The 27,616-nt window shown below is 42.9% G+C and overlaps 1 protein-coding gene across 2 annotated transcripts in view; it reads right to left on the bottom strand.

The window, feature by feature from the left end:
• The window catches only part of OGG1 (8-oxoguanine DNA glycosylase), a 29,556-nt gene extending 7,471 nt beyond the window's left edge, over positions 1-22,085 (bottom strand). For both annotated transcript variants that reach the window (XM_056556683.1, XM_056556684.1), the window contains exons 1-6: positions 22,039-22,085; positions 21,782-21,892; positions 13,687-14,060; positions 12,469-12,648; positions 10,062-10,240; positions 6,940-7,087 (exon numbers count right to left, since the gene is read on the bottom strand). In XM_056556683.1, coding sequence (XP_056412658.1) covers positions 6,940-7,087; positions 10,062-10,240; positions 12,469-12,648; positions 13,687-14,060; positions 21,782-21,892; positions 22,039-22,070 — 1,024 coding nt within the window. In that variant the 5' untranslated portion in view covers positions 22,071-22,085. The remainder of the gene's footprint in view (positions 1-6,939; positions 7,088-10,061; positions 10,241-12,468; positions 12,649-13,686; positions 14,061-21,781; positions 21,893-22,038) is intronic.
• Between the last annotated feature and the right edge of the window lie 5,531 nt (positions 22,086-27,616).

Here is a 27,616-nt window from a genome sequence, read left to right as displayed (position 1 = left end):
CCAATATCTCTGTCTGGTCTCACAGCCAATACCTCACCTGCTCCACCACTGTTACTGCAAACTCGATGGAGCTCACCGCCACATTAGACTTAATACTCTACCCACTCTCCAGCACAGTCCACAGCAGAACTCAAGCCAGGCTGAGAAATGGGGTTCACACCGTGAGCTGATTCTGTGGCCAGTGCGGGGAGCTCAGGGAAAGGGGTATATGCAAATGCTACCTGCTCCTGGAGCTTTGTCTTCTTTGGCTTTTTCTCTTTCTTCTTCCCCCAGGTGCCTCCTCTGGTAACTCATCCCCAAATGTGAAGTCCTGGAGGCGACCTGGGGACTCCAGGAGCTGGATCTGGGCCATCAGCCCATCAGCGCCCCTCCCTGTTGACTGGTGTTGCACTCATCCCCCAAACCATGGCCAGATGACATCGCCACTTGCCCAGCAGGGAGCCCACTGAATGGGGTCAGATGCTACAGATCCCGGGTGGATTCGGCTCAACATTATCAGCCTCCACAGCATCTCCTGCCTCCTCACCCCATGGCTGAAGCCCCCTCAGCTCTCTCTCCTTTTCTTTCTCCATTTCCATAAATCGATCGTCATTTAACAGTTTTTCCCTGAATGGTCCCCTGCTCTTTTTTTTCCCCTAGCTTCTTTATTTAATTTTTCAGCTGCTTAATCTTTGCCAACAGCTCAGTTTTCTGCCACTTAGGCGCAGTGTCCAACAACCTAAAAGGTTGCGTACCTCCTCCAGAAGCCTATACAAAAGGCGTTCCTGGCTTCTTCATATCTACCGAGGCATTCTGTTACCCAGGAACCATAAGTGACTCCAGTGGCTCCTGGGCCCTAGGCATTCCCCAATCCACCTCCACAGGAATTTAGCCTTGCTCCAGGAGTGTCACAGTCCACATTATCAGGCCTTGTTGTAACAGTATCCTAAGCAGAACTTGTGTGCATGGTCCCACAACTTGCAGGAACAGCCTTGCGGCTACTCTTTCATGGAGGGCTGGAGCTGCAGAACGCCTTAACCCGGAGACCTCTGATGTGCTTTCTGATGGCATTTCCTCTGTAGCTGGTTGCTAGATTCCCTTGCTCCCCAGCAGTCCTGGTTTGGGGGGCCAGTGTTGGGGTTCCCCTCTCCCCGCTCATACCAGAACACATGCCCTTCCTCTGGGGAAGGAAAAACGATGCCTGGCGCAGATGTTTTCATGCTGACCTCAGAGCACACACCAAACGATACACTCCACACTCAGCAGTCAGAGAAGCTGCTCCCTGTAGTGGCGAGACTACAGAGCTGTGTGCACTATTCTGCTGGACATTCTGTATTATACTTCATTGCTGAACTCTCTGTACTACTGCGAGAGTCACTGCGTACATACATTTTACTTTCCTGCATTTTATTTAGGTTATTATACTCCAGTGCTGCTCTCACTATTCTGCTTGGGGAGTCACGGTGGGCATACATCATGTTTCGTGTGAGACAGGCAGTTACTCAAAAGGGAGGGGCACTTTAGAGTTCCTGGTGGTTAGTTCAGCAACGCTTACACTGGTTAGTCCAGAAGATACAGGCACACATTTATCATGGTCTTTAGACCGTTTTTTGAGTCAAAAAAGGGGCAAAAAAGGCGCAAGCAGGATTTTTTGCGCCTTTTTTTGCCCCTTTTTGTGTACACATTTCTGCTGATTTTGAGTTGCAATCCACAGATTTTGCCAATACACATGATATGGAAGGGATTGATCATTGCGCCTTTTTGTAAAAAGGAACAAAAAAAGGCGCAAAGCCACTGAAAAGTCTCTAAAACTACACCAGCCCATGTATGCATTGCATACTGATGGCAAAGCCATTGCCGATATGTGGTTGTCATAAACTCGCAGGTTCAGCGTCAAGACAATATGTCAAGATTCCAAACAAAGGATGTGGTGTAACTTCCCCAATATCCAGGCCATGACTCTGAACCAGACAGTGTACAGTCACAGGGCTTGGATGGGACTCAGGCTTGTGGCCGAGCTTTAAAGGGGTTATCCCCCATTAGGTGATTTTAGTATGTACCTGGCAGGCAGTAATGGACATGCTTAGAAAGGATCTGCGCTTGTCTTGGGGATAAATGGCTATGTTGTGAGATTACCATAACACTGTGGCTAGCTTTTTGTGAACTGGTATTTCCTGTTTGACTTTTCTTTTTTTTTTTACTACAAATCCTACAATTCAATTTTCCTCCCTCCCACACATCAGCCACCTCACCCATTGAAACATAAATGAGCTGCATCCATCCAAAGACCTGTGGTTTTCAATCAGGGTGCCTACAGCTGTTGCATTAGTTGCAGTTGATCTCTCTCCCAGCAAGCGATCGCTCCACCCTTTGAAGCAGACAGGCTCCCTTTCATCAGCTGACTAGTGAGTCAGGTCTCGGCCGCACTGCAACCTGGGAAAATTCTGAGACAACAGTCATTTTGTATGCTGTTAAAAATAAATAATGGGGTGAAAATCACAGAAGAATTGTGAAAAAACCGTCACACACAGGTACAGACACTATATTATGAACTACACTAACTTTACAGCCCCTGTAGCATAGTCAAATAAAAAAAATTCCTGGAATACCCCTTTAATGCAGATGGTTTTTGCATATGGCCACCGTTCAAAAAGGCAGAACAATTTTTTGCCTGCTAGGTGCCATCTTGAGGGGACCCAAGTAAAGTGTAGAGCTCTGGTCTGAGGAGATCCGGATAAGGAGCTAAAAAGCAACACAAAAGCTTTTTTTCTGCACCAGATTAATCTATTGTCATTGTGGTGCTGCTCCAGGGAAAGATTGGAGGAAATCCAAGCTCTGGAAAATATAGCTAAGGTCAAGTGCTGCTAAATTTTCTGCGCTAAATTCCAGATGGCCATAAACATAAACGTATCTGCTGTCATCCACTAAAGGTGAACCCCTGCTTACCACTGGACATCTTATGACACTTACCCACAAAAGGTAGGGGATACCTTGGGAGAGTTTGGCAGGGATAATTGCCAGTTAGGACCGCGGCCATAGAATCTACCCATACCGAGGCTTTTAAACCATCTGGAGATATCTATAAATGTATAGCTAATATAAACCCACCAAAAGCCCTGTGCAGGAAGGAGGTTAAAGGGGTCTTCCAGGAATAAAAAAACAGGCATTTTATTTCTTTCAAAAACAGCGCCCTCCTTGTCTCCACTTTGGGTGTGGTATTACAACTTGGTTCCATTCACTTCAATGGAACGGAGCTGCAGAACCACACCCAAACTGGAGACAAACAGCAAGAGGTCTTTGAAAGAAAAAAGGCCTGTTTTTTTTTATCCCTGGAATACCCCTTTAAATAATACTAAAACTGATATATTGACAGCTGTGTCTATACAGTTCAAACCAAAGTGTTTTCTTATTTCCATCATGACTTGCTGTAGTGAAGATTAAGCTGCATACAATTCATAAGCTTTGTGACTTACAGGACTGTTTATGACCATGTACTGAGACTGACTGTGCAATAGTATACACTATAAAATCAAAGTTCTTTACACCTGGAGAAAAAATGTTAAATTGTACATACAGAATAAAGATTATGAGGCCATGCAACACAACCTCAACAACAGCATCCAGGAAGGCAAGAGGAAAAGCCTTGAAACGCATTACTTCCTTAGCCGCAGCCTATATGACAACTGTGATGGGAAAACCCTGTTGCTTTTCATGTTCTCCTGGCAGTTCAAGCTTCTCAAAATCAGGAACTTCTCCCACAATGCACTGCAAGAAAGCCCTTTCTGCCATATCACCATGTCAAACTTAGGGAAAAAGGGGAACCTTAAAAATTAAGAGCCCATCACAACTGAAAGTAAAAATAAGGAATTCATCCACAACAAGCCCACTGAAATAAAGTGAGATGGGACACATACCTGATAATAAAGAAAAAGAATATTTTAATGAGTCGTTAGCCAATATTTGCACTACTGGCAAATCTGCATCTAATGATTTCATCCTAGAAGCCATAATGGCGTTAAGGACATCTATACAAAAAGATTTCAGCTACTGTCTCACCAATAGAAAAAAGTTTGAGACCTTTCAAGATAGACCATCTAGAAAATAAAGTGGGTGAATTAACATCAATACAGAATGACTTTGGAGATGCCCATTCAGGAATGTGCAACTAGATGGATAAAATAAAAATCTAAATGGCTGGTAAAGAAGACAGGAACAGCCACAATATTAAGCTCTGCGGGCTTCCATAAAAAGTCTTTAACAGTGAACTTACCCAAAATGAGGGAAAGATTATTATAGCAGTGGTGTCGTGTGACAATGACTGAGACCTTATAGATCGAGCACACCAACTTTATAAACTGAAAAGTCTACCAGATCATGTGTCAAAAGATATTTGTTAGAGACAAGCTAATGCAACAAAGCAGGAAGCTAAAGCAACTTCCATATCAGGAGGTTACTATGTACGCAGATCTCTCACAAGCAACAATCGAAGCTTGTAGGAAGCTTCAGATAGTAACAAGAGCACTTTGCGACCACAATATTCTTTATCACTGGGAATTCTCAACCAAAGAGCTGATTAAGAGACATGAATAGTCCTTTGCATCCACAGAGCAAAGCTTCTCAGAAAATGGAACCTTAAAAGTAGCAGAGAAATCGGATTACTACAATGTGAATGGGTATTGTGAGGACATCATTTTTGGTTGTGAGCTTAGTGGAGCCATCCTGTTTAAATCATTTATTCCTTAGTACTTTTTCGGGTGGTACCAGAATAGACACTTGGCATAATTGTGGGTGAGCTGCAACTCTTATTTGTTTGAAGATTATATATGGATCTTATTTATCTGTTGGTATTCTTACTTTTTTTCTGCAAAACTTTGGAGTGTCTGAGGTCAGGAGAATTCATAAAAGTCAACACTTTACGATTCAATGGTGCTAAGGGTTAAACATCTGGTCATAAGAGGTAGGGGTTGTCCCTGGTGTTAATATGTAAGTCACAACTAACAGGTAATTCTACCATTACAAGTTTTAGCCACTCAAATGCATGGTGCTCAGTTTTGGTATTTTATCGGCTACTGGAGGCTGTCCAGGCCATGCAGATAGCACTCTTCTACTTTGTCCAGTGCTGCCTCTAAAACTCCAATTAAATCAAGCATCACAACAAATCTTAGGGCATTCTTTCAGAGAAGGGATGGCTTTAGGGGCTCTCTCAAACTAATGGTTCTATTCCACCTTTACAAGAAGCTAGGTAGATGGTAATCCTCTTGCTCCAGTCGTCACATGCCTAAGCCTCAGTTTAAGCTGGCACCATCATTCATGAATCTGGCATCTCGCTATATGATTGTGTCACAATTAACTATAATAATTCTTTTACCTACAATTTTCAGTTTTTTGCTCCATTTCAGGCACACCTTATGGCAAGGCCAATGCACACCTTAGGTCGAATAGGTTAGGTACAGACAATGTCACAGGTAATAAATGACCATAAATAGAAGGCTAACAAAGGGTTAGCCTGATTTATGGCAGGGGCCTATTGTATATTTTTACAGGGGCAAGTCTCTTACTCATGGTTGGAGTTTATTGCTGATCCCGCCCTCTCAATATATCTTTTTTTCATTTATTTATTTTTTATTCTATCTTTAAATTTTACTTCACTGGTATGCCCATATTCAGGCACACACCTGACGGCAAAACCAGGGCACACCTCAGGTCCAATAGTTTAGGTACGGATACAGATCATAAATGTGAATAAAATCCACTATAATTTGTTTTTTCCAACCTGAGCAAGCCTAATTTTCTATCCTCACATTATGAGAGAGAACAGTCAATAGTCTACTCAACAGCTTTTAACTCTCTTTAGCTATCCTATATCTTTTTTATAATGTAAACCCTAAAAAAAATCATGTATTCAAGACGTAGTTTCATTAGGGCTATTAGAGAGGTAAGATTGCATTGGATATTTCTTTTATATAAACACTAAAATCTTATTTGTTTTTGCAGCTGCTGCTTGACATTATCAAATAGAGTAGATCAGGGGCAGACACAGATAGCAGAGGGCCCCTGTACAAAGAAGCAAAGAATGTGCTGTCCCCCCCCCCCCCATAAACCCCCTCCCTGCCCCTGCTTCCATTTATACCCCCCTTGCTTCCATTACCCCCCTCCGTTTCCATTACCCCCCTGCTTCCATTATCCCCCCCCGCTTCTTCTTCCATTCACCCCACCTGCCCCTGCTTCCACCCCCCTCGCCTTCTTCCATTCAAATTCCCCCCTCCCCCACTTCTGCCCCTGTGTACATTTAACACCCCGCCTGCTCCTTCTTCCATTCATCCCCCCCTGCTCCTTCTTCCATTCATCCCCCCTACTCCTTCCATTTATCCCCCCCTCCCCTGCTTCCATTCTAGTTCCTCCTTCCCCAGCTTCCAGTCAACCCCCCCTCCCAGCTTCTGCCCCTTTGCATTAAAAATCCCCGCTCCCCACACTCACCTGTGCGCTGTTCTGTACAAGGGCTGCAGCGTCCCACGTCGTCGCTGCAGTGTCTTGAGTGCTTCCCCGCTCGGACACAGGATCCTCTCTGGCAGAAGTGTTCAGCGCATGATGCTCACGCGGTCGCCAGGAGGAAATTTCAAACACTGGTCTAAAGTGGCCGCTGCACTATTATGCACAGCGGCCGCTTTAGAACAGTGAGCAGTGGCAGAGCAGCGCCGCTGCTCACGTGTGTGTCGTGTGAGGGGGCAGGCTGGAGTAGACAGCCATTTTGTAAACTAAATCAATATTTTTATCAGCCTGCCAACCAACTACTCTCTTTGCCATGAGCCTTACTCTATCAAATTACCATATAAATTGCACTACTGTAAAATGAATGCAACAAGTACAGTACTTTGGTAATGATGTAACAAATGTAATGTTTAAAACTGGAAATGTTCAAGAAAGACGTATAAAAATGCCTAACATCTTGAATATACATACCAATCTCCCGGTAAACCCTTGCTGTGAGAGTCTTGTTACCCTGACCGAGCTGAGGTAAATAGTCTCTTTTTGCAATCTGCCAGACATGAGTGTCCACAGGTACAGCTTCGGGTTTATCTAAAGCCATCAAGCAAACACAGTCTGCAACCTAAAAGAATATAGTAAATTCAAAAGATTATTACATCAAAAGAAAAGCATCAGATACCACCTGGATTTTTGATGCTAAGTTTCCACAAAGTATTTATTTTATTTTTTTGCAAAAACGCCCAAACTGTCGCATTGCACTTTTTTGCGACCAAATGCAGTGGCTACATATTGGCAGGGAGACAAATAGAGAATCATAAAACACCTAACCCAAATGGCATTTTTTGGGCTCATTTTTTCCCTCATGTTGGCTGTTTTTCTTTGATTTTGGGCTCAGTGGAAGTTTTCCATAACTGTAGCATGCTGAGATTATTGTAGCATCTACGGAGGTAACTAGTGATGCATAGCATCGCTGATTACCCCCCCCAGCTGTACAGTACATGTAGAGCTGCTTAGGGTAGCACTGTATACCATCTCTGCTACTAGCGGGACTAAGCTAGCTGAAGCTATACAGCCGGGTCACAGCTCATGCTGGGAAGAAGATATACATTGTACAGTATATCTCCTGCTAAGCAAAAATATACAGTAAACCAGCAATCTGTATAGATTGCTGGTTTACTGTAACCCCCTTGCTGGGCTGAGCGCAATGTGCTAGTCCAGCAAGGAAAGTGTTAACTATGCTACTCAGTTAACTATCGCTGCTAGCGTTCCTTGGGAGAGTATACAGTGTACAGCCATCTATATACACTGCTCAAAAAAATAAAGGGAACACTAAGATAACACATCCTAGATTTGAATGAAAGAACTAGTCATATGAAATACTTTCGTCTTTACATAGTTGAATGTGCTGACAACAAAATCACACAAAAAGTATCAATGGAAATCAAATTTATCAACCCATTGAGGTCTGGATATGGAGTCACACTCAAAATCAAAGTGGAAAACCACTCTACAGGCTGATCCAACTTTAATGTAATGTCCTTAAAACAAGTCAAAATGAGGCTCAGCAGTGTGTGTGGCCTCCACGTGTCCCTATGACCTCCCTACAATGCCTGCGCATGCTCCTGATGAGGTGGCGGATGGTCTCCTGAGGGATGTCCTCCCAGACCTGGAGTAAAGCATCCGCCAACTCCTGGACAGTCTGTGGTGCTAAAATGCCAAACGTTCTGCATGGTGTTGGGCTGTAAGCACAGCCCCCACCTGTGGACGTTGGGCCCTCATACCACCCTCATGGAGTCTGTTTCTGACCATTTGAGTGGACACATGCACATTTGTGGCCTGCTGGAGCTCATTTTGCAGGGCTCTGGCAGTGCTCCCTCCTTGCACAAAGGTGGAGGTAGCGGTCCTGCTGCTGGGTTGTTGCCCTCCTACGGCCTCCTCCACATCTCCTGATGTACTGGCCTGTCTCCTGGTAGCGCTATGCTCTGGAAACTACACTGACAGAAACAGCAAACCTTTTTGCCACAGTTCGCATTGATGTGCCATCCTGGATGAGCTGCACTACCTGAGCCACTTGTGTGGGTTGTAATCTCCGTCTCATGCTACCACAAGAGTGAAAGCACTGCCAGCATTCAAAAGTTACCAAAACATCAGCCAGGAAGCATAGGAACTGAAAAGTGGTCTGTGGTCACAACTTGCAGAACCACTCCTTTATTTGGGGTGGCTTGCTAATTGCCTATAATTTCCCCCTGTTGTCTGTTCCATTTGCACAACAACATGTGAAATTGATTGTCAATCAGTGTTGCTTCCTGAGTGGACAGTGTGATTTCACAGAAGTGTGATTGACGGAGTTACATTGTGTTGTTTAAGTGTTCCCTTTATTTTTTTGAGCAGTGTAGATGGTTGCATACTGTAAACCATGAGCAGAATTCACTTACCCACCTCATTCCTGATCTGGCCTAGCCTAGCTTTACTCCGCCTCTAGTGATGATGTCACTACGGCCAGGTATGAGGGTGGTAAGTGAGGCTCTGTTCCCATTGTGCGTATGTGGACTACATTGATGACCACATTTACTACCCCACTACCTTCCGACACAGGGGTACCACTAAGATCTGGTACCAAGAAGCCTGAAGCATCCAAAATGGTGCTCCTGGGCCTAGGCAGCGTTATATAAATGCTGAAGAAGACCCAAAACAGTGGTACTTGCCCACCCTGTGAACATCAGGCTGTTGCTGCATCGGATATCAAACAGCAACTGCATCTGATACTAAAAGAAAAACACCAAAAAATGGGGGCCTCCAGTTGTTGCTAAACAACCTAAAGCATTCCCAGACCGCCAAAGGCTGGGAGTTGAATTTGCAACCACTGAAGGCTCCTTGCTTGGGAAACACTGCCAGGAAGGGTCTGTTCACATTTTGCATTTTAAATGTTTTTTTTTTTTTTATTACATAAAAAGGCATACCAAAAATGCACAATGTGAACAGAGCCTCACTACACACCATTGTTCCTGGCTGTAGCTCCGCCTCTAGTGATCATCACTAGAGACAGGGCTACACCGGACCAGGAACGAGGTGTGTAGGTGAACTTCTGCTCACTGCATAGGATCTATATAGATGGCTGTGTACCCCCTAGGAATGCAGCACTAGTTAACTCTTTCCTTGCTGGGCCAGCACATAGAACCTATCCCATCAAGGAGTTACAGCAAACCAGTGACCTATACAGATTGCTGGTTTAATGTATATCCTTGATGGGCAGGAGATAAAAAAAATTATATGTCCTGCCCACCATAAGCTATACCCGCAGCTGTATAGAACAGGTAGAAGCAGGAACTCCCATCAGTAGAGTGACAGGAGTCCGGGCTATGCACCTCTGTATACTATAGAACCGGCAGCAGTGTTATGAATCACTACTTCAGTCCTTACACTCCGGGGGCATCCTGCATCCAAACTAGAGAGTGGTACGCAGAAGGCAGTGAAAAACTGCCACAAAGTAAAAATTTGGCAATTTCACATTTAGAATCTTCACAAGATCATTTGCTGATGTTCTTGGATTGATAATTCCTATTACATGTGCTGAATTGTAAACACATCATACTCACTTTGGCTCCTACCCCCGGCAGGGAACACAGTGCAGACTTTGCTTCCTCATAGGGAGCCAGACGAAGGCTGTTCAACCAATCAAGGCCTTGCTTCTGTAAAATGGCCCGTGCACTTTCGCTAACAAACTTTGCTCTGTAACCAAAACCCAAATCTCGTAACTTTGCTTCAGTGTCTTCAGCTGCAGAGTAAACACAAGTTAAAAACATAATACATGCTTAACACAGTATGACAATTGTGGCATATATAAAAAAATATATGCTGGTTTAAAAGGTAGACAGTGAAACATTGCAAACACATACTGAGATGCAGTAACTTCCTTGCTTGGGAGAACTTTGCTAATGGATCCAGAATCTTGGCACGTTGGACCATTCAAGTAAAAAAAGCAGTTTTGGGACTTGTGCACATGGGTTGATCGTGACATATACAGATGTGAATCACAGAGTATGCTTGTAAAATTAATCTGAAACTTGGTAAACAAAATTAAAAGACTGTTATGCGTCCATTTTTGTTAACCTAACCCTGTACTATATGGGGCATGGGCAACTACTATATATTGGATGCACAGATTTGTGTCTTTTGCATTTTGACCACTGAATATCCACAGGATATGCCATAAAAGATGTGGGTCCCATTTCATGATCGAGAGCCCTCCAGTCCTTAAAGTGGCAGTGGTACTGAAGCTAAAAACAGCCAAGCTCCCAAGTTACAGAAACAGAATAGCTTGCTGTGTTAGGCTGGGTTCACACTACATTTTCTCCCATACGGGAGCGCATACGGAAGGGGGAGCTAAAACCTTGCGCTCCCGTATGCCTTCGTATGCGCTCCCGTATGTCATTCATTTCAATGAGCCGGCCTGAGGGAAACGTTCGGTCCGGTCGGCTCATTTTTGCGCCGTATGCGCTTTTACAACCGGACCTAAAACTGTGGTCAACCACGGTTTGAGGTCCGGTTGTAAAAGCGCATACGGCGCAAAAATGAGCCGACCGAACGTTTCACTCCGGCCGGCTCATTGAAATGAATGACATACGGGAGCGCATACGAAGGCATACGGGAGCGCGAGGTTTTAGCTCCCCACTGCCGTATGCGCTCCCGTATGGGAGAAAGCGTAGTGTGAACCCAGCCTTATGCAGTTTATGCAGCTCCCATTAACCTCAATGTGAGTTACATAAACTGTGCTTTCCAGCTTCTCTATCACCTCTAGCAGAAGACCCAGAGATAGGTGTGGGTCTCAGAGACGGGACCCACATCTATTAAAGGGGTACTCCGGTGGGAAACTTTTTTTTTTTTTTTTTTTTTTATCAACTGATGCCAGAAAGTGAAGCAGATTTGTAAATTACTTCTATAAAAAAAATCTTAATCCTTCCAGTACTTATTAGCTGCTGAATACTACAGAAGAAATTATTTTCTTTTTGGAACACAGAGCTGTCTGCTGACATCACGAACACAGTGCTCTCTGCTGACATCACGAACACAGTGCTCTCTGCTGACATCTCTGTCCATTTTAAGAACTGTCCAGAGTAGGAGAAAATCCCCATAGCAAACATATGCTGCTCTGGTCAGTTCCTAAAATGGACAGAGATGTCAGCAGAGACCACTGTGCTCATGATTCAGCAGAGAGCACTGTGTTCCAAAAAGAAAAGAATTTCCTCTGTAGTATTCAGCAGCTAATAAGTACTAGAAGGATTAAGATTTTTTAATAGAAGTAACTTACAAATCTGTTCAACTTTCTGGCACCAGTTGATTTAAAAAAAAAAATGTTTTCCACCGGAGTTCCCCTTTAAACATTATCCTGTGATTATTGCATAACGCAGTGTTTCCCAACCAGGGTGCCTCCAGCTGTTGCATGCTCGGAGTTTTAGTTTTGAAACAGCTGGAGGCACCCTGGTTGGGAAACACTGGTATAATGGAATAACTGACTGAGGAGAACACCTATATAGGGAGTTTTCAGCAACAGGGATGTAGTAAATATTTAGAAAAAAATTAAGCGGTTTAGTAATTATAGGTACAGTATTTGAGCTGTTGTTGAATGTCTACAGTACACTTTTATAATAGTATTTCTATTCATGAAATCCCTGCCAGAAACGAATACACTATTGGAAATTTTGTTGCATTGATCTAGTAACAGTATTTCTAACCGTTCAGCATAAAGGGGGGAGATTTATCAAAACCTGTCCAGAGGAAAAGTTGCCGATAGCAACCAATCAGATTGCTCCTTTCATTTTTAAAAAGGCCTCTGAAAAATGAAAGAAGCGATCTGATTGGTTGCTATGGACAACTCAGCAACTTTTCCTCTGGACGGTTTTGATAAATCTCCCCCAAAGTGGCTTGAGCATCATAATGCTAAGGTAGCTTGTCCCCACAAGTACACAATTCATATAACCAGTCAGAGGAAGACTGGCATGTTACCTGCCAATGTCTGCAGGGTGGGAAATGAATAGTACTCCACCAAGTCAAGTTGGCATAGTCTTTTTCCCAAAGTTTTGCATAACCGGTCAATCATTCCAGTGATGCGAGAAATGTGGTTGTTTGAGGTACAGATGAAAGAAAAAAGGCACTCTACAGGATCCTGCCGCAAAATTCGAATTCCTGGAAGGAAGACAATGCACAGTCATATCATAAGTGACATTCACAGCTATATATAAGCATTACATTAAAATCTGCAGCCCCAAATCCTTTGCATTAAATATGTGCAGGATACTGTACGTGTGAATACACGCTTAGGAAAGGGTCACACATTGCGTATACACAGCATATTCTCCTTTGAAAACACACAAGACTTCCCCATGACAGCCCTGTGTGCCCAGCGAGATTTGGAGGCAGGTCCAAGCGTCACAGTCATGTTGGTGGGCTGGCCCCACCTCCAAACCTCACTGCGCACAAAGGGCTGCTGCAGAGAAGCTCTGTGTGTTTGCTCATGGGAGAATACGCAGCGGATTTTGCACAGCCTGAAATACACTGCATACACGCATTGTGTGACCCTAAAGAGAAACATAAGTACATCAGGGAGCCCTTAAATATGTAACTGCAATATTAACACACATTTTTTATTATTATTTCAATTTAAAACTTCTGTTTTGTACGATATAACAGAATATTTTATTTTACTATTATGAAATGGGTTATCCAGCAGGTGGGGAAGTATTTTTTAAAGTATGCTGTTCTGTAGTTTCTAAGAAAACAAACGTTTACTCACACCTCCTGAGTGATGTCTCCGGTGTCCCGCCTCGGCCAGCGATTCGATGAGCAGCAGTGAGACACAATGGGCTTGGGTGCATCCTAGGCCTGACAGTCACGCGAAAAAGATGATCGCTGCAGGGCCCAAAGCAGGACACAGGAGGTGAGTAAAGGTTTGTTTTGCTATATACTACAGAACAGGCATACTTTTAAGCTGAAAAATAAATTTATGTTTTTAAATTACAAGCAGGAATGATCAGTGGAGGAATGCATTGCCTGTACTGTGTGAATGGAAGAGAAGGAGGGCTGTCAAAGTGCATACAGACACATGCTTTGTGAACAATATTAATCCCTTGAGTGACCATGCACTATTTTCAAAATGTCTCCATTTTATAAAGGGAGAGGTTATAGCACTTGCTTATGTCTACAAAAATGCTAATACCATATTACCTGGAAATTCCTTCGCTACTTTCAGAAAATTCTTGTCAGACTTTCCCCACTGATTGTAGAGTTCGTTAAGACTGATGTGCAACTGGAAGTAATCCTGTAAAATGTCACTGTCTTTCTTACAGTCACTCATAAATCCACTGTTTACAGCCACCTCCTCTTTTTCCTGCTTTATTGTGTCTTTTTCCTGCTTTATTTGTTCAGACACATTAGGAGTCAGCTTTCGTTTTGCAGGCCTTTTTTTCGTTCTCTTTTCCAACTCCATTGCCCCTGGGCTGGGATACACAGTATACGACAAGTGGTTATCTTTCTGAGTCAGTGTCCACACTTGTCCATGTAATACCCCTGTCCAGTACCCAGGACTGGTTTCTCTCCACCTAAACATTTTAGGACAAAGAGAAAAAAAAAACCATAATTCCGAATTTGTGCCACTGTACTGTACTAAGCTGACCTCATTTGTGAAAACTGGATAATAATAATAAAAAATAAAAAAAAAGATGATGCTCGCAGAAATTGGCTTACTGCTTTTTATACTTCCTAGAAAAAGCACAAATGTAATCAGAATGGTTAATAGGAAACCATAGTTAAACAAATGTGCTGGCCCCACTTTTTCTAGGAAGCCAGTCTACTTTTTAAAAACTAGAAGGGGTGACATAAGGTAAAATGTTGTGGTCTTTTCTACACCAAAAACTGGCATAAATGAAATTACCCATTCCCTCCACTGTTCTTTAAATGGGCACTGTCAGATACAAAAACTTTTTATATGTTGTACATCTTGGCAAAACAATAGTTTTTCTAGTATACTTTTATAAAAATGTCATGTTTTATTTAAGAAAACTGCCTTTGAAAATCAGACCACTAGGGGTCCCCATACCTCCCCAGACACTGACGAGTCCTGCAGCATCAGTGTGTATCCAGGGGTCATGAACAAGTCATGTGCAAGAGATGACTGATTGACAAGGCTGCCTGTGTGAGCGCGCATGGATCTACAGTATCAGTGCAAAGAGCATCACCTCAAGGCGCACAAATATATTATATACACTGCTCAAGAAAATAAAGGGAACACTAAGATAACACATCCTAGATCTGAATGAATGACCTAATTGTATGAAATACTTTCGTCTTTACATTTGAATGTGCTGACAACAAAATCACACAAAAATTATCAATGGAAATCAAATTTATCAACCCATGGAGGTCTGGATATGGAGTCACACTCAAAATCAAAGTGGAACACCACACTACAGGCTGATCCAACTTTGATGTAATGTCCTTAAAACAAGTCAAAATGAGGCTCAGTAGTGTGTGTGGCCTCCACATGCCCGTATGACCTCCCTACAACGTCTGGGCATGCTCCTGATGAGGTGGTGGATGGTCTCCTGAGGGATGTCCTCCCAGACCTGGACTAAAGCATCCGCCAACTCCTGGACAGTGGAGTTGGTGGATGGAGCGAGACATGATGTCCCAGATGTGCTCAATCGGATTCAGGTCTGGGAAACGGGCAGGCCAGTCCATAGCATCAATGCCTTCCTCTTGCAGGAACTGCTGACACACTCCAGCCACATGAGGTCTAGCATTGTCTTGCATTAGGAGGCCAACTGCACCAGCATATGGTCTCACAAGGGGTCTGAGGATCTCATCTCGGTACCTAATGGCAGTCAGGCTACCTCTGGCAAGCACATGGAGGGCTGTGCGGCCCCCCAAAGAAATGCCACCCCACACCATTACTGCCCCACTGCCAAACTGGTCATGTGTTGGGCTGTAAGCACAACCCCCACCTGTAAATGTCCGGCCCTCATACCACTATCATGGAGTCTGTTGCTGACCATTTGATTGGACACATGCACATTTGAGGTCATTTTGCAGGGCTCTAGCAGTGCTCCTCCTTGGTGGAAGTAGCAGTCCTGCTGCTGGGTTGTTGCCCTCCTACGGCCTCCTCCACATCTCCTGATGTACTGGCCGGTCTCCTGGCAGCGCCTCCACGCTCTGGACACTACGCTGACAGACACAGCAAACCTTCTTGCCAAAGTTCGCATTGATGTGCCATCCTGGATGAGCTGCACTACCTGAGCCACGTGTCTGGGTTGTAGACTCCGTCTCATGCTACCACAAGAGTGAAAGCACCTCCAGCATTCAAAAGTGACCAAAACATCAGCCAGAAAGCATAGGAACTGAAAAGTGGTCTGTAGTCACCACCTGCAGAACCACTCCTTTATTGGGAGGGTCTTGCAAATTGCCTACCTGTTGTCTGTTCCATTTACACAACAGCATGTGAAATTGATTGTCAATCAGTGTTGCTTCCTGAGTGGACAGTGTGATTTCACAGAAGTGTGATTGACTTGGAGTTACATTGTGTTGTTTAAGTGTTCCCTTTATTTTTTTAAGCAGTGTATTTCGGTAAGGGTTTCTACTGGCCATTGTTTTTTAATATTTCTTCTCTGTGGCTGCAGAGTTTGACACAGGGAGAAAACAGCTGCTTGGCTGTTACAGGCAGTGCAGGACTTAAGTGTTATACTAACAGCACTTCTCTGAGCTCTCTCCTGCTCCTCACAGAGCTCCGAGCAGCTCTCATCACACAAGTCACAAATCAATGCCCAACTCTGTGCAGGACTTCACTTGATTTGTGACTTTTGTCATAAGCTGACAGCACTGCCAGGAGCTCAATGTGGCATGGGTAATTCCATAAATAAAGTAAATAAAAAGGTAATTCTGAGAGAAATATAGATCGTAGACACATAAAAATCCTATGTAAATGATCAGGATTAGGTACTGAGTAAACAGTGGGATCTGATAGGTACGCTTTAAATTGGTGGTATACTTTGGTTACTTTGTGTTGTGTGTTTATTTATAAAAGAAAATTTACTTCTAATTATAAATTTTCTAAATTTAAAGCGTTACAGTCATACGAACATCATAACATTTTCAATTTTGCACATAAAATTCCATTTGATGGCTTATTTTTGCGTCACCAATTCAATTTTGCAGTGACAGTCATTTTACCAAAAAATCCATAGCGAAATGGAAAAAAAAAATTAATTGTGCGACAAAATTGAAGAAAAAAATACATTTTGTAACTTTTGGGGGCCTCCGTTTCTACGCAGTGCATTTTTCGTTAAAAATGACACCTCATCTTTATTCTGTAGGTCCCTACTTATATAGGTTTGATTTTGTCTTACTTCTGAAAAAAATCATAACTACATGCAGGAAAATTTATACGTTAAAAATTCTCATTTTCTGACCCCTATAAAACTTTATTTTTCCGCGTACGAGCCGGTATGAGGGCTAATTTTTTGCACCATAATCTGAAGTTTTTATTGGTAACATTTTTTTTTATTTATCAGACTTTTTGATCACTTTTTATTCATTTTTTTCATGATATAAAAAGTGACCAAAAATACGCTATTTTGGACTTTAGAATTTTTTTGCGCGTACGCCATTGACCGTGCGGGTTAATTAAGGATATATTTTTATAATTTGGACATTTCCGCACGCCGATACCTTATATGTTTAAAACAATTAATAGCGCAAAGGGAACCTTTTAAATTATTTTATTGTATTCATATAACACTCGTGGTAATGATTAAAATCCGTGATTGCCACCATACCCTGCTTATAATGACGCTTCCATATTGTATCTATAGAGATATATCACACGTTGTAATCCATGTATTGCTCTAGGCCAAAATGTTCATCAGTGCGTTTAAAGTGCATATGCGAATGTGCGTTTTCTTGTGCATACTTTGTCATCAGAGGTTGTGCTTGTACACTTGTAACATCTGTCTTCTGTATGTGCCTCCTTAACACCTTGATTGTCCAAGTGTATTGACAGTATGCTTATTTTGTGCATATATTTGCAAACAGAGGTATTTAATGTGCATTTATATTTTCAATAGAGGTGTTTCATATGTATGCCTCCTTAGCAGCCTAAATGTCCATCTGTTAGTGGCAACATGTAATAGATTCTTATTTAGATGTATCACAGTCTATAGGATATTGCACATTGTACATATTGACGGCAGTCATCAGTGCCGTATCTAAAAAGGATACAGGAGGAGTGAAAGAAGCCGAAAAGAAGTCCCGGAAGAATCGCAAGAGGAAACGCGTCGAACCGGCAATTATCTAAAAAGAAAGAAAAAGAGGCTCCCATCCGAAAGAAACGATAAGCACCAACTACTTGAATAGCTGGAATAAGAGATAAGGGCAATGAGTGTAATGTGCAATATGGAACATGTGCAATAATTCAATGAATGGAAATATTCCAAATGTGCAATATGTACAATGTGCAATATCCTATAGACTGTGATACATCTAAATAAGAATCTATTACATGTTGCCACTAACAGATGGACATTTAGGCTGCTAAGGAGGCATACATATGAAACACCTCTATTGAAAATATAAATGCACATTAAATACCTCTGTTTGCAAATATATGCACAAAATAAGCATACTGTCAATACACTTGGACAATCAAGGTGTTAAGGAGGCACATACAGAAGACAGATGTTACAAGTGTACAAGCACAACCTCTGATGACAAAGTATGCACAAGAAAACGCACATTCGCATATGCACTTTAAACGCACTGATGAACATTTTGGCCTAGAGCAATACATGGACTACAACGTGTGATATATCTCTATAGATACAATATGGAAGCGGCATTATAAGCAGTGTATGGTGGCAATCCCGGATTTTAATCATTACCACGAGTGTTATGTGAATACAATAAAATAATTTAAAAGGTTCCCTTTGCGCTATTAATTGTTTTACACAATATTGGGAGACCTAAAAAATACGGTACGGTTAAGTACCTCAGTGGATTACCACATATGTTTATTTTTATGGCAAAAGGGGGGGTGATTCAAACTTTTATTAGGGAAGGGGATAAATGATCTTTATTCACTTTTTTTTTTGCAGTGTTATAGCTCCCAAAGGGGGCTATAACATTGCACACACTGATCTTTTACACTGTTCACTGCAAAGCCATAGCTGTGCATTGATCAGTGCTATAGGCGGTTGATTGCTAAAGCCTGTATCTCAGGCTTGGAGTAATCAATCGCCGATCTGATAAGACTGAGCAAGGTAAGGGAACCCCCGCTCGGGTGCGAGCTGATCAGGACATTGCGATGGTCCCGGTGGGCCCGACTGAACTGCTGGGAAGCTTTCACTTTCATTTTAGACGCAGCGATCAACTTTAGACGCAGCAATCGGTGCCGCACACTACTAGCCCAGGGTCCCATTAGCCGCCAGGACCGACCCGGTATGACGCGGGGTCATGGCGTGACCCTGTTTTATTTACCAGGACCAGGCGTAGGGCGTACAGGTACGCCCTACATCCTTAAGAGGTTAAAGCGGTTATCCACCATAAGGTGATTTTAGTACGTACCTGGCAGGCAGTAATTGACATATTTAGGAAGGATCTGTGCTTGTCTTGGGGCTAAATGGCTATGTTGTGAGATTACCATAACACTGTGGCTAGCTCTTTGTGAACTAGTTTCTAGACTACAACTAGTTGATCTATTTCCTGTTTGACTTTTCTTTTTTTGGACTACAAATCCCATAATTCCATTTTCCTCCCTCCCACACATTAGCCACCCCACCCATTGAAACATAAATGAGCTGCATCCATCAAAAGACCTGTGGTTTTCAATCTGGGTGCCTACCGCTGTTGCATTAGTTGCAGAATGATCTCTCTCCCACCAAGCGATCCCTCCACCCATTGAGCAGACAGGCTCCCTGTTATCAGCTGACTAGTGAGTCAGATCTCGGCCACATTGCAAGCTGGGAAAAATCCGAGACAGCAGTCATTTTGTATGCTGTTAAAAATAAATATTGGGGTGAAAATCACATAAGAATTGTGAGAAAACTGTCACACACAGGTACAGACACTATATTATGAACTACACTAACTTTACAGCCCCTGTAGCATAGTCAAATAAACAAAATCCTGGAATACCCCTTTAACCCTTTAGATGGCACTCTGTTACATGATGGCCAGAGGCTCATCACCAGGTTCCGTGCTGTCTGCTTGATCTGTTTACCAGGCTGCTTGTGCTTCGGATGAATGCTATGCCCCTCCCCTAATACAAGTGTAAATCACCCCCTCTTTAGAAAGTCCCATCTAGACCAAAATTTTACCGATAAAAAGTACAGCTCATGATGCAAAATATGAGCCCTTAAACAGCTCTGTACAAAAAACAAAACCTTTATAAGTTGGATATTGTTGCAATTGTATGGACCTACAAAATAAAGATTACATGTAATTTTATCAGGAAAGTGCACTGTGTAGAAACAAACCCCCTGTGGATAGGGGATAAGTTGTTTTCCCCGGACTACCACTTTAAACCTTATAACTGTATAAGATTATCAATTTGTCTGATTGTTTTACACAGTGTAACTAATTTTTAAACTTCTGCTGCGCTTTGCATTTCTTATATATTCAAATGAGCAGCAAGTCCCCAGCAGGGTGGGGCCGATGAGAAGATTAAAAAAACATTGTTTATGCTGCTCACACTGTATACGGTTCACTGAGGAGGAGGCAGCGTTCCCTTAGGCAATCATGATGTTTGCCCTTAAAAGGGGTACCCCGGTGGAAAACTATTTTATTTTTTCAAATCAACTGGTGCCAGAAAGTTAAACAGATTTGTAAATAACCTCTATCAAAAATCTTAACCCTTCCAGTACTTATCAGTTGCTGTATGCTCCAGAGGAAGTTGAGTAGTTCTTTTCAGTCTGACCACAGTGCTCTCTGCTGACACCTCTGTCCATATAGGGAGCAGGAGAGGTTTGCTATGGGGATTTGCTCCTACTCTGGACAGTTCCTGACATAGACAGAGGTGTCAGCAGAGAGCACGTGGTCAGACTGAAAAGAATAACTAAACTTTTTCAGGAACATACAGAAGCTGATAAGTACTGGAAGGATTAAGATTTTTAATAGAGGTTATTTACAAATCTGTTTAACTTTCTGGCACCAGTTGATTAAAATAAAAAAATAAATAAATAAAAAAAGGGAACGCCCCTCCTCCTCAGTGGATAGACGTAATTTACAAATCTATTTAACTTTCTGGAGCCAGTTTATATAAAAAAATTGTTTTCCACCGGTTTTCACTGGCTGCGCACCGAGGTTAAGTTTCCACTTTTTTTTTCTGGCAGTTTTTGGAGATCTGCCACTGCAGTTTTTGAGCCAAATTCAGAAGTATATTCAAAAGGAATAGGACATATAAAGGAAGGACTTACACTTCTCCCTTATTGATCCACTTCTGACTTTGTCTCAAAAGCTGCAGTGGTAGTTTTCCAAAACTACTGACTGACACACACAGGCAATAACCCCAGGGGCAAGACAGTTTTCTTGACAGTGAAGGATCCCATAGTGGTAAGAAATATAGAGCATTTTTTCCATACAAAAATATATACATTTTTTAACCAATGTATATTACAAAAATACATTTAATGTTATTATCTACATTATATAAAAAACTTTTTGCAAATGACATTGCCCATTTAAGTGCCCTGAATTTCCATAACTTCCTTCCCCTACAGCACAGAGGCTGTTAATCAAATGCAAGAGGAGGAGGTAAGCTCTCTCGGTAATGGAATCAGTTTTGTCTGTTGTGAGGGCTAGACGATTAGTTGAAGTCTGCAAGCACACATAGGGTGCTGAAGAAGTCTAGAGGCACTACTCTCGGAGTACACATCGGGGGAGATTTATCAAAACCTGTGCAGAGGAAAATTTGGCCAGTTGCCCATAGCAACCAACCAGCTTGCTTCTTACATTTTTAACAAGGCCTCTGCAAAATGAAAGAAGCAATCTGATTGGTTGCTATAGGCAACTGGGCAAATTTTCCACTACACAGGTTTTGATAAATCTCCCCCATCATGTTTTTCATCGTGTTGAAAGGTGCGGTTTTGTTTTGAAATCTGAAAAAAAATAGGATGCAACCAGTTATAGCAAAAGTAGCATACCCACTATTTATCAGGAATATATTTACTAATAAATATTAAAAAAAAAAAATATTTATATATATATATATATATATATATATATATATATATATATATATATATATAAATATATATTAAAAAAACAACAAACTTACCGAAAAGACTGGCCACCTGGCAAAACAAAATCCAAGCGAAGCTCAGAGAGTTGGCATGGTATTGAGCGCCACAGATTAGGGCAGTCTGCGAGAGATTTAAGGAGTTTCATCCTGTAAGAATCATAACCCGCAATTAAAGTACAAGAATACAGTCCAACAACTATAACTAAACCTATAAAGTAAACAGTCATGCACAGGCTAATGCACTGGGGCTTAAATATGCCCAGACTGCTTGCTAAAAACAAACCTATACTTACCTCCCTTTGTCCCCCATAGCCTCCTCCAACATGCTCCAATCTATAGTGCTGGGAGGGGGAAATTAAATACATCACACTGTTGCTTAGCCAATCACTGGCCACAAGGTGTCCCCCCTCAGCCAGTAATATGCAGAGCAGCAATAAGATGTATTGACAGTGTACCAAGAAGCAGAGAGTGGGGCTATGGTCAATGCTGCCACGACTGTACACCTGTCAAGTTGCCAGGCTGTGGCACTTAAAGGGATTCTCCACCATAAGGTGATTTAAGCACTTACCTGCCAGACAGTAATGGACATGCGTAGTAGGGATCGACCGATAATTACGATTTTGGGCATTATCGGCAATTACCTTGCCGATAAGCCGATAATGCCCCGCCCCCCGCACCGTCCCCACCCCGACCTGCCGCACCGCGACCGCCCCCCCGGCCCACCGCACCGCGTCGCACCCCCCACCACCCCGGCCCCATTGCCTCCCCCATCCCCGGTTTTATAATTACCTGTTCCCGGAGCCCACGCTACTTCTTGCTCCTGCTGCAATGACGAGTGACATGACGTGCGCGACGTGACGTCACAGTCAGTGCCCACAGTGACAGTTCAGGAGGACGCCACCGGAGCCAGATGTGGAGTGGACCCCCGGAACAGGTAATTATAAAACCGGGGATGGGGAGGCAATAGGGCCGATGCGGTGCGGGGGTCGGTCGCGGTGCAGCGGGGGGAGCGATGGTGGTGATAGGTCTCAGGACCCCCGGACAGGCAGGGGGAGAGAAGCGGGTGGCGGCGGTGGCCTATGGCACCACAAAAGCCACTGCAGTGCATTGATTTAAAGCGCCCGCTTTAAATCAATGATCTGCAGCGGTGTCGCGGGGGGATAAATAGCCGATAACTTATACCGGAATATCTGTATAAGTTATTGGCCCTAACCTCCACCGATTATCGCTATCGGCCCTAAAAAAAAAAAGATATCGGTCGATCCCTAATGCGTAGGAAGGATCTGCGCTTGTCTTTGGGCTAAGTTATGTTGTGAGATTACCATAACACTGTGGCTATCTTTTTGTGAACTGGATATTTCCTGTTGGAGTTCTCTTTTACTACAAATCCCATAATTCCACTTTTCTCCCTCCCACCCATCAGCCACCCCACCCATTGAACCACAAACAAGCTGAATTCCATGCAAAAGACCAGTGCTTTCTAGTCAGGGTGCCTCCAGCTGTTGCAAATCCCCTGTGATCACTCCACCCATTTAAGCAGAACAGGCTTCCTGTCATCACCAAACTATTGATGAAGTGTTGCGGCCGCACTGCATCCTGTGAATACCTGAGACAGGAGTAATTTTGTATGCTGTTAAAAATAAACATCCAGCACAAAGATTACATAAGAATGCAAGACCAACCATTAGAGTCAGGTACAGACACTATTTTATGAACTACACTAGCTTTACAGCCCCTGTAGCATAGTCAAAAAAACAAAATCCTGGAATTAAGCAGCTCAGCTCTGCCTCCTTTGCTGAGAAATAAAAAGCTGATTTTTCCACTGTGGGGAAAAAAGAAAATACCGTATATAACAGCGCACATTTTAAATCCACTGCATGTCAAGTTTATGTTGCAGACTTTCACAAGACACGGCATTCTTTAACCCCTTAAGGACCAAGCCCATTTTCATTTTTTTTCACTTTAGTCTTTCCTCCTCCCCTTCTAAAAATCATAAAGCTTTCAATTTTGCACCTTCAGACCCATATAAAGGCTTGCATTTTTGCGTCACCGACTGTACTTTGTAATGACATAAATAATTTCATAACACAATCCACTCCATATATATATTTGTGGGGTGAAATTGTAAAAAATAAAAAATAAAATTTTTGTAACTTTTGGGGGCTTCTGTTTCTACGCAGTGCACTTTTCTGTAATATGACACCTTATCTTTATTCTGTAGGTCCATACGATTACAAGGATACCCATTTTATGTAGGTTTTATTTTATTTTACTACTTTAAACAAAACAAAAAAAATATAACTGAGCACCCTTCAAAACCCGGTAACAGGACCAGGTACGACCTCTGTCCTAAATCCCTTGCCGCAAAATGAATCATACCCACACGGTCCCGGTTGCTGTCAGCAGCCAGGACCTGTGGCTAATGCTGGACATCGCTGGACATCGCTGTTCCGGCAGATGTTGGCATTAACTCTTTAGACGCCGGGTCGAAAGTGAAAGCTTCCCGGCTGCTCAGTCGGGCTGATCGGGACCATCACAGTAAAATCGCGATGTTCCGATCAGCTAGGACGCAGCAGGAGGGTGCCTTACCTTCCTCCTGCGCATCCGATCCGCGATTGATTGCTACAAGCCTGAAATCCAGGCTTGAGCAATCAACCACCGATAACACTGATCAATGTATTACAATGCAAAAGCACCCACTTTTCCCATAAAAAAAAAAAAAAAAAACAGTGTAAATAAACATATGTGGTATCACCACATGCGTAAATGTCCAAACTATAAAAAATATATAGTTAAACCGCACGGTCAATGGCATACATGCAAAAAAATGCCAAAGTCCCAAATAGGGTCTTTTTGGTGACTTTTCATACCATAAAATTTTTTTTATAAAAAGTGATCAAAAAGTCTGATCAAAACAAAAATGATACCGATAAAAACTTCAGATCACGGCGCAAAAAATGAGCCCCCATATCACCTTGTACGTGGAAAAATAAAACAGTAATAGGGGTCAGAAGATGTCAATTTTTAACATATAAATTTTCCTGCATGTAGTTATGATTTTTTTCAGAAGGAATACAAAATCAAACCTATATAAGTAGGGTATCATTTTAACCCCTTAAGGACTCAGCGTTTTTCAGTTTTTGCATTTTCGTTTTTTCCTCCTTTTCAAAATCATAACCCTTTCAATTTCCACCTAATATTATGGCTTAGTTTTTGCGCCACCAATTCTACTTTGCAGTAACATTAGTCATTTTACCCAAAAATCCACGGAGAAACCGAAAAAAAAAAATCATTGTGCGACAAAACTGAAGAAAAAACGCCATTTTGTAATTTTTGGGGGCTTCCGTTTTTCTACGCAGTGTATTTTCTGGTGAAAGAATCTTAATTCTGTAGGTCCATACAGTTAAAATGATATCCTACTTATATAGGTTTGATTTTGTCGAATTCTGGAAAAAAAAATCATAACTACATGTAGGAAAATGTATACGTTTAAACAGGTCTTCTGACCCCTATAATTTTTTTATTTTTCCGCGTATGGGGCGGTTTGAGGGCTCATCTTTTGTGCCGTGATCTGAAGTTTTTATCAGTACCATGTTTGTTTTGATCAGACTTTTTGATCGCTTTTTATTCATTTTTTTATGGTATAAAAAAGGGACCAAAAATACGCTATTTTGGACTTTGGACATGTACGCCATTGACCGTGCGGTTTAATTAATGATATATTTTTATAGTTCGGACATTTATGCATGCGGCGATACCACATATACCACGTTTATATTTATTTTCACTTTTTTATGGGAAAAAGGGGGGTGATTCAAACTTTTATTAGGGAAGGGATTAAATCACATTTATTAACACTTTTTTTTTGCAGTGTTATAGCCCCCATAGGGGGCTATAACACTGCACATACTGATCTTTTACACTGATCACTGGCATGTATTAACATGCCATTGATCAGTGTGATCGGCGCTTGACTGCTCCTGCCTAGATCTCAGGCACAGAGCAGTCATTCGCCGATCGGACACAGAGGAGGCAGGTAGGGATCCTCCCAGTGTCCTGTAAGCTGTTCGGGACGCCGCTGCGGTCCCGAACAGCCTGACTGAGCTGTCTGAGCTTCAGACATGGCGGTCAACTTTGATCGCCGCGTCTGAAGGGTTAATACAGGGCATCACCGCGATCGGTGATGTCCTGTATTAGCCGCGGGTCTCGGACATTGATCGCCGCCGGGACCGACCCGATATGACGCTGGGTCACCGCGTTATATCGCGGGAGCTGGCGCAGGACGAATCGTATGGACCTACAGAATAAAGATAAGGTTTACTGCATAGAAATAAATGTACTGCGTAGAAACGGAAGCCCCCAAAAGTTACAAAATGTCATTTTTTCTTCATTTTGTCGCACAATGATTTTCTTTTCCGTTTCACCATAGATTTTTGGGTAAAATGACTGCTGTCATTACAAAGTAGAATTGGTGGCACAAAATATAAGCCATCATATGGATTTTTAGGTGCTAAATTGAAAGGGTTATAATTTTTAAAATGTAAGGAGGAAAAAACGAACACCCACAAAAAGTACAAAAACTGAAAAACCCCTATGTCCTTAAGGGGTTAAGTACCAAAGACTGTGGGCATACCCCTACGCCCTTGGTCCTTAACGTGTTAATGCATAGTACAGAATCCACAACAAATTCTACCACAAAAGCTATATGTAGTCATTTAAAGTGTACTTTGCAGAAAAATCCACAACATACTTTTTACATCCCATGCAATGAAGCCTAAGAAAATAAGAGCATGTGAACACATATGAAAATCTTGCCCGTGTGCAGTGCTGGGTTTGTGTTTTTCTCCAACCAGGGGCCAACACACTGGGCAGTGCGGTGGTGTTTGACTGATGAAAACGTAGTGCTGGGCGGTATACTGGTTCATTCCGAATACCTACATTTTGTGCTGCACAATATGAATTTTTCCCATACCGCAATACCGGTTGGGCCCCTCCCCCTCGGAGATTAATGAATTATCAACCCCATCGGGGGAACTAATCATATGTGTCCCACAAGCGCTGTTCTGCTCCCCCCCCCCCCCCCAATTAATTATCAGCCCAGCACTGCGCTGTCCCCATCGGAACTACTCACATGTCACTCGCAAGCGCTGCCCTCCTGTTTGTTGCGGGCCGCCGGTGTTGTCACTCTATACTGTACGCTGTATCCCTATGCTTGGACTGCAAAAGATAAACAAAATAAAACTTTAACGCACCTTCCTACGTTCCCCCGTCGGTCCGAACCTGCTTCCTGGGGGCGGGAACATGGGAGAGCCGTCAGCCTATCACCGGCCGCAGCGATGTTCCGCCTCGGCCGGTGATAGGTTGAGCCCACTGTCATGTAAGAAGCCAGCCTATCCTATCAGGCGGAATATCGCTACGGCCGGTGATAGGCTGACGGCTCTCCCACGTTCCCGTCCCAAGGAAGAGCTTGCGGCCGACGTAGGAAGGTGCGTTAAAGTTTACTTTGTTTATCTTTTGCAGCCCGGGCATAGGGATACAGCGTACAGTACAGAGTTCTGGCGGCCCGCAACAAACAGGAGGACGAGTAGGGCAGCGCTTGCGGGTGACATGTGAGTATTTACCCTGATGGGGACAGCGCAGCGCTGGCCTGGTAATGAAATTATTTTTTTTTTGGGGGGGGGGGGGGGGGGATGGGAGGGGCGGAGAAGCAGAACAGCGCTCACAGGTCACATGATTTTGGGGCGGGGGGGGAGGAATACCGTTATATACCGTGGAACCGCCATAAGTTACAAAAATGCCGTGATACACATGTTTGGTGATACCGCCCAGCTGTATGAACACATCAATTTTTTGTGCGTGGTTCACTTTCTT

This window comes from Hyla sarda, chromosome 2, assembly GCF_029499605.1.
Source record: "Hyla sarda isolate aHylSar1 chromosome 2, aHylSar1.hap1, whole genome shotgun sequence".
In the NCBI taxonomy this organism is placed as follows: Eukaryota; Metazoa; Chordata; class Amphibia; order Anura; family Hylidae; genus Hyla; species Hyla sarda.
This window is presented reverse-complemented; position numbering and strand designations above follow the sequence as displayed.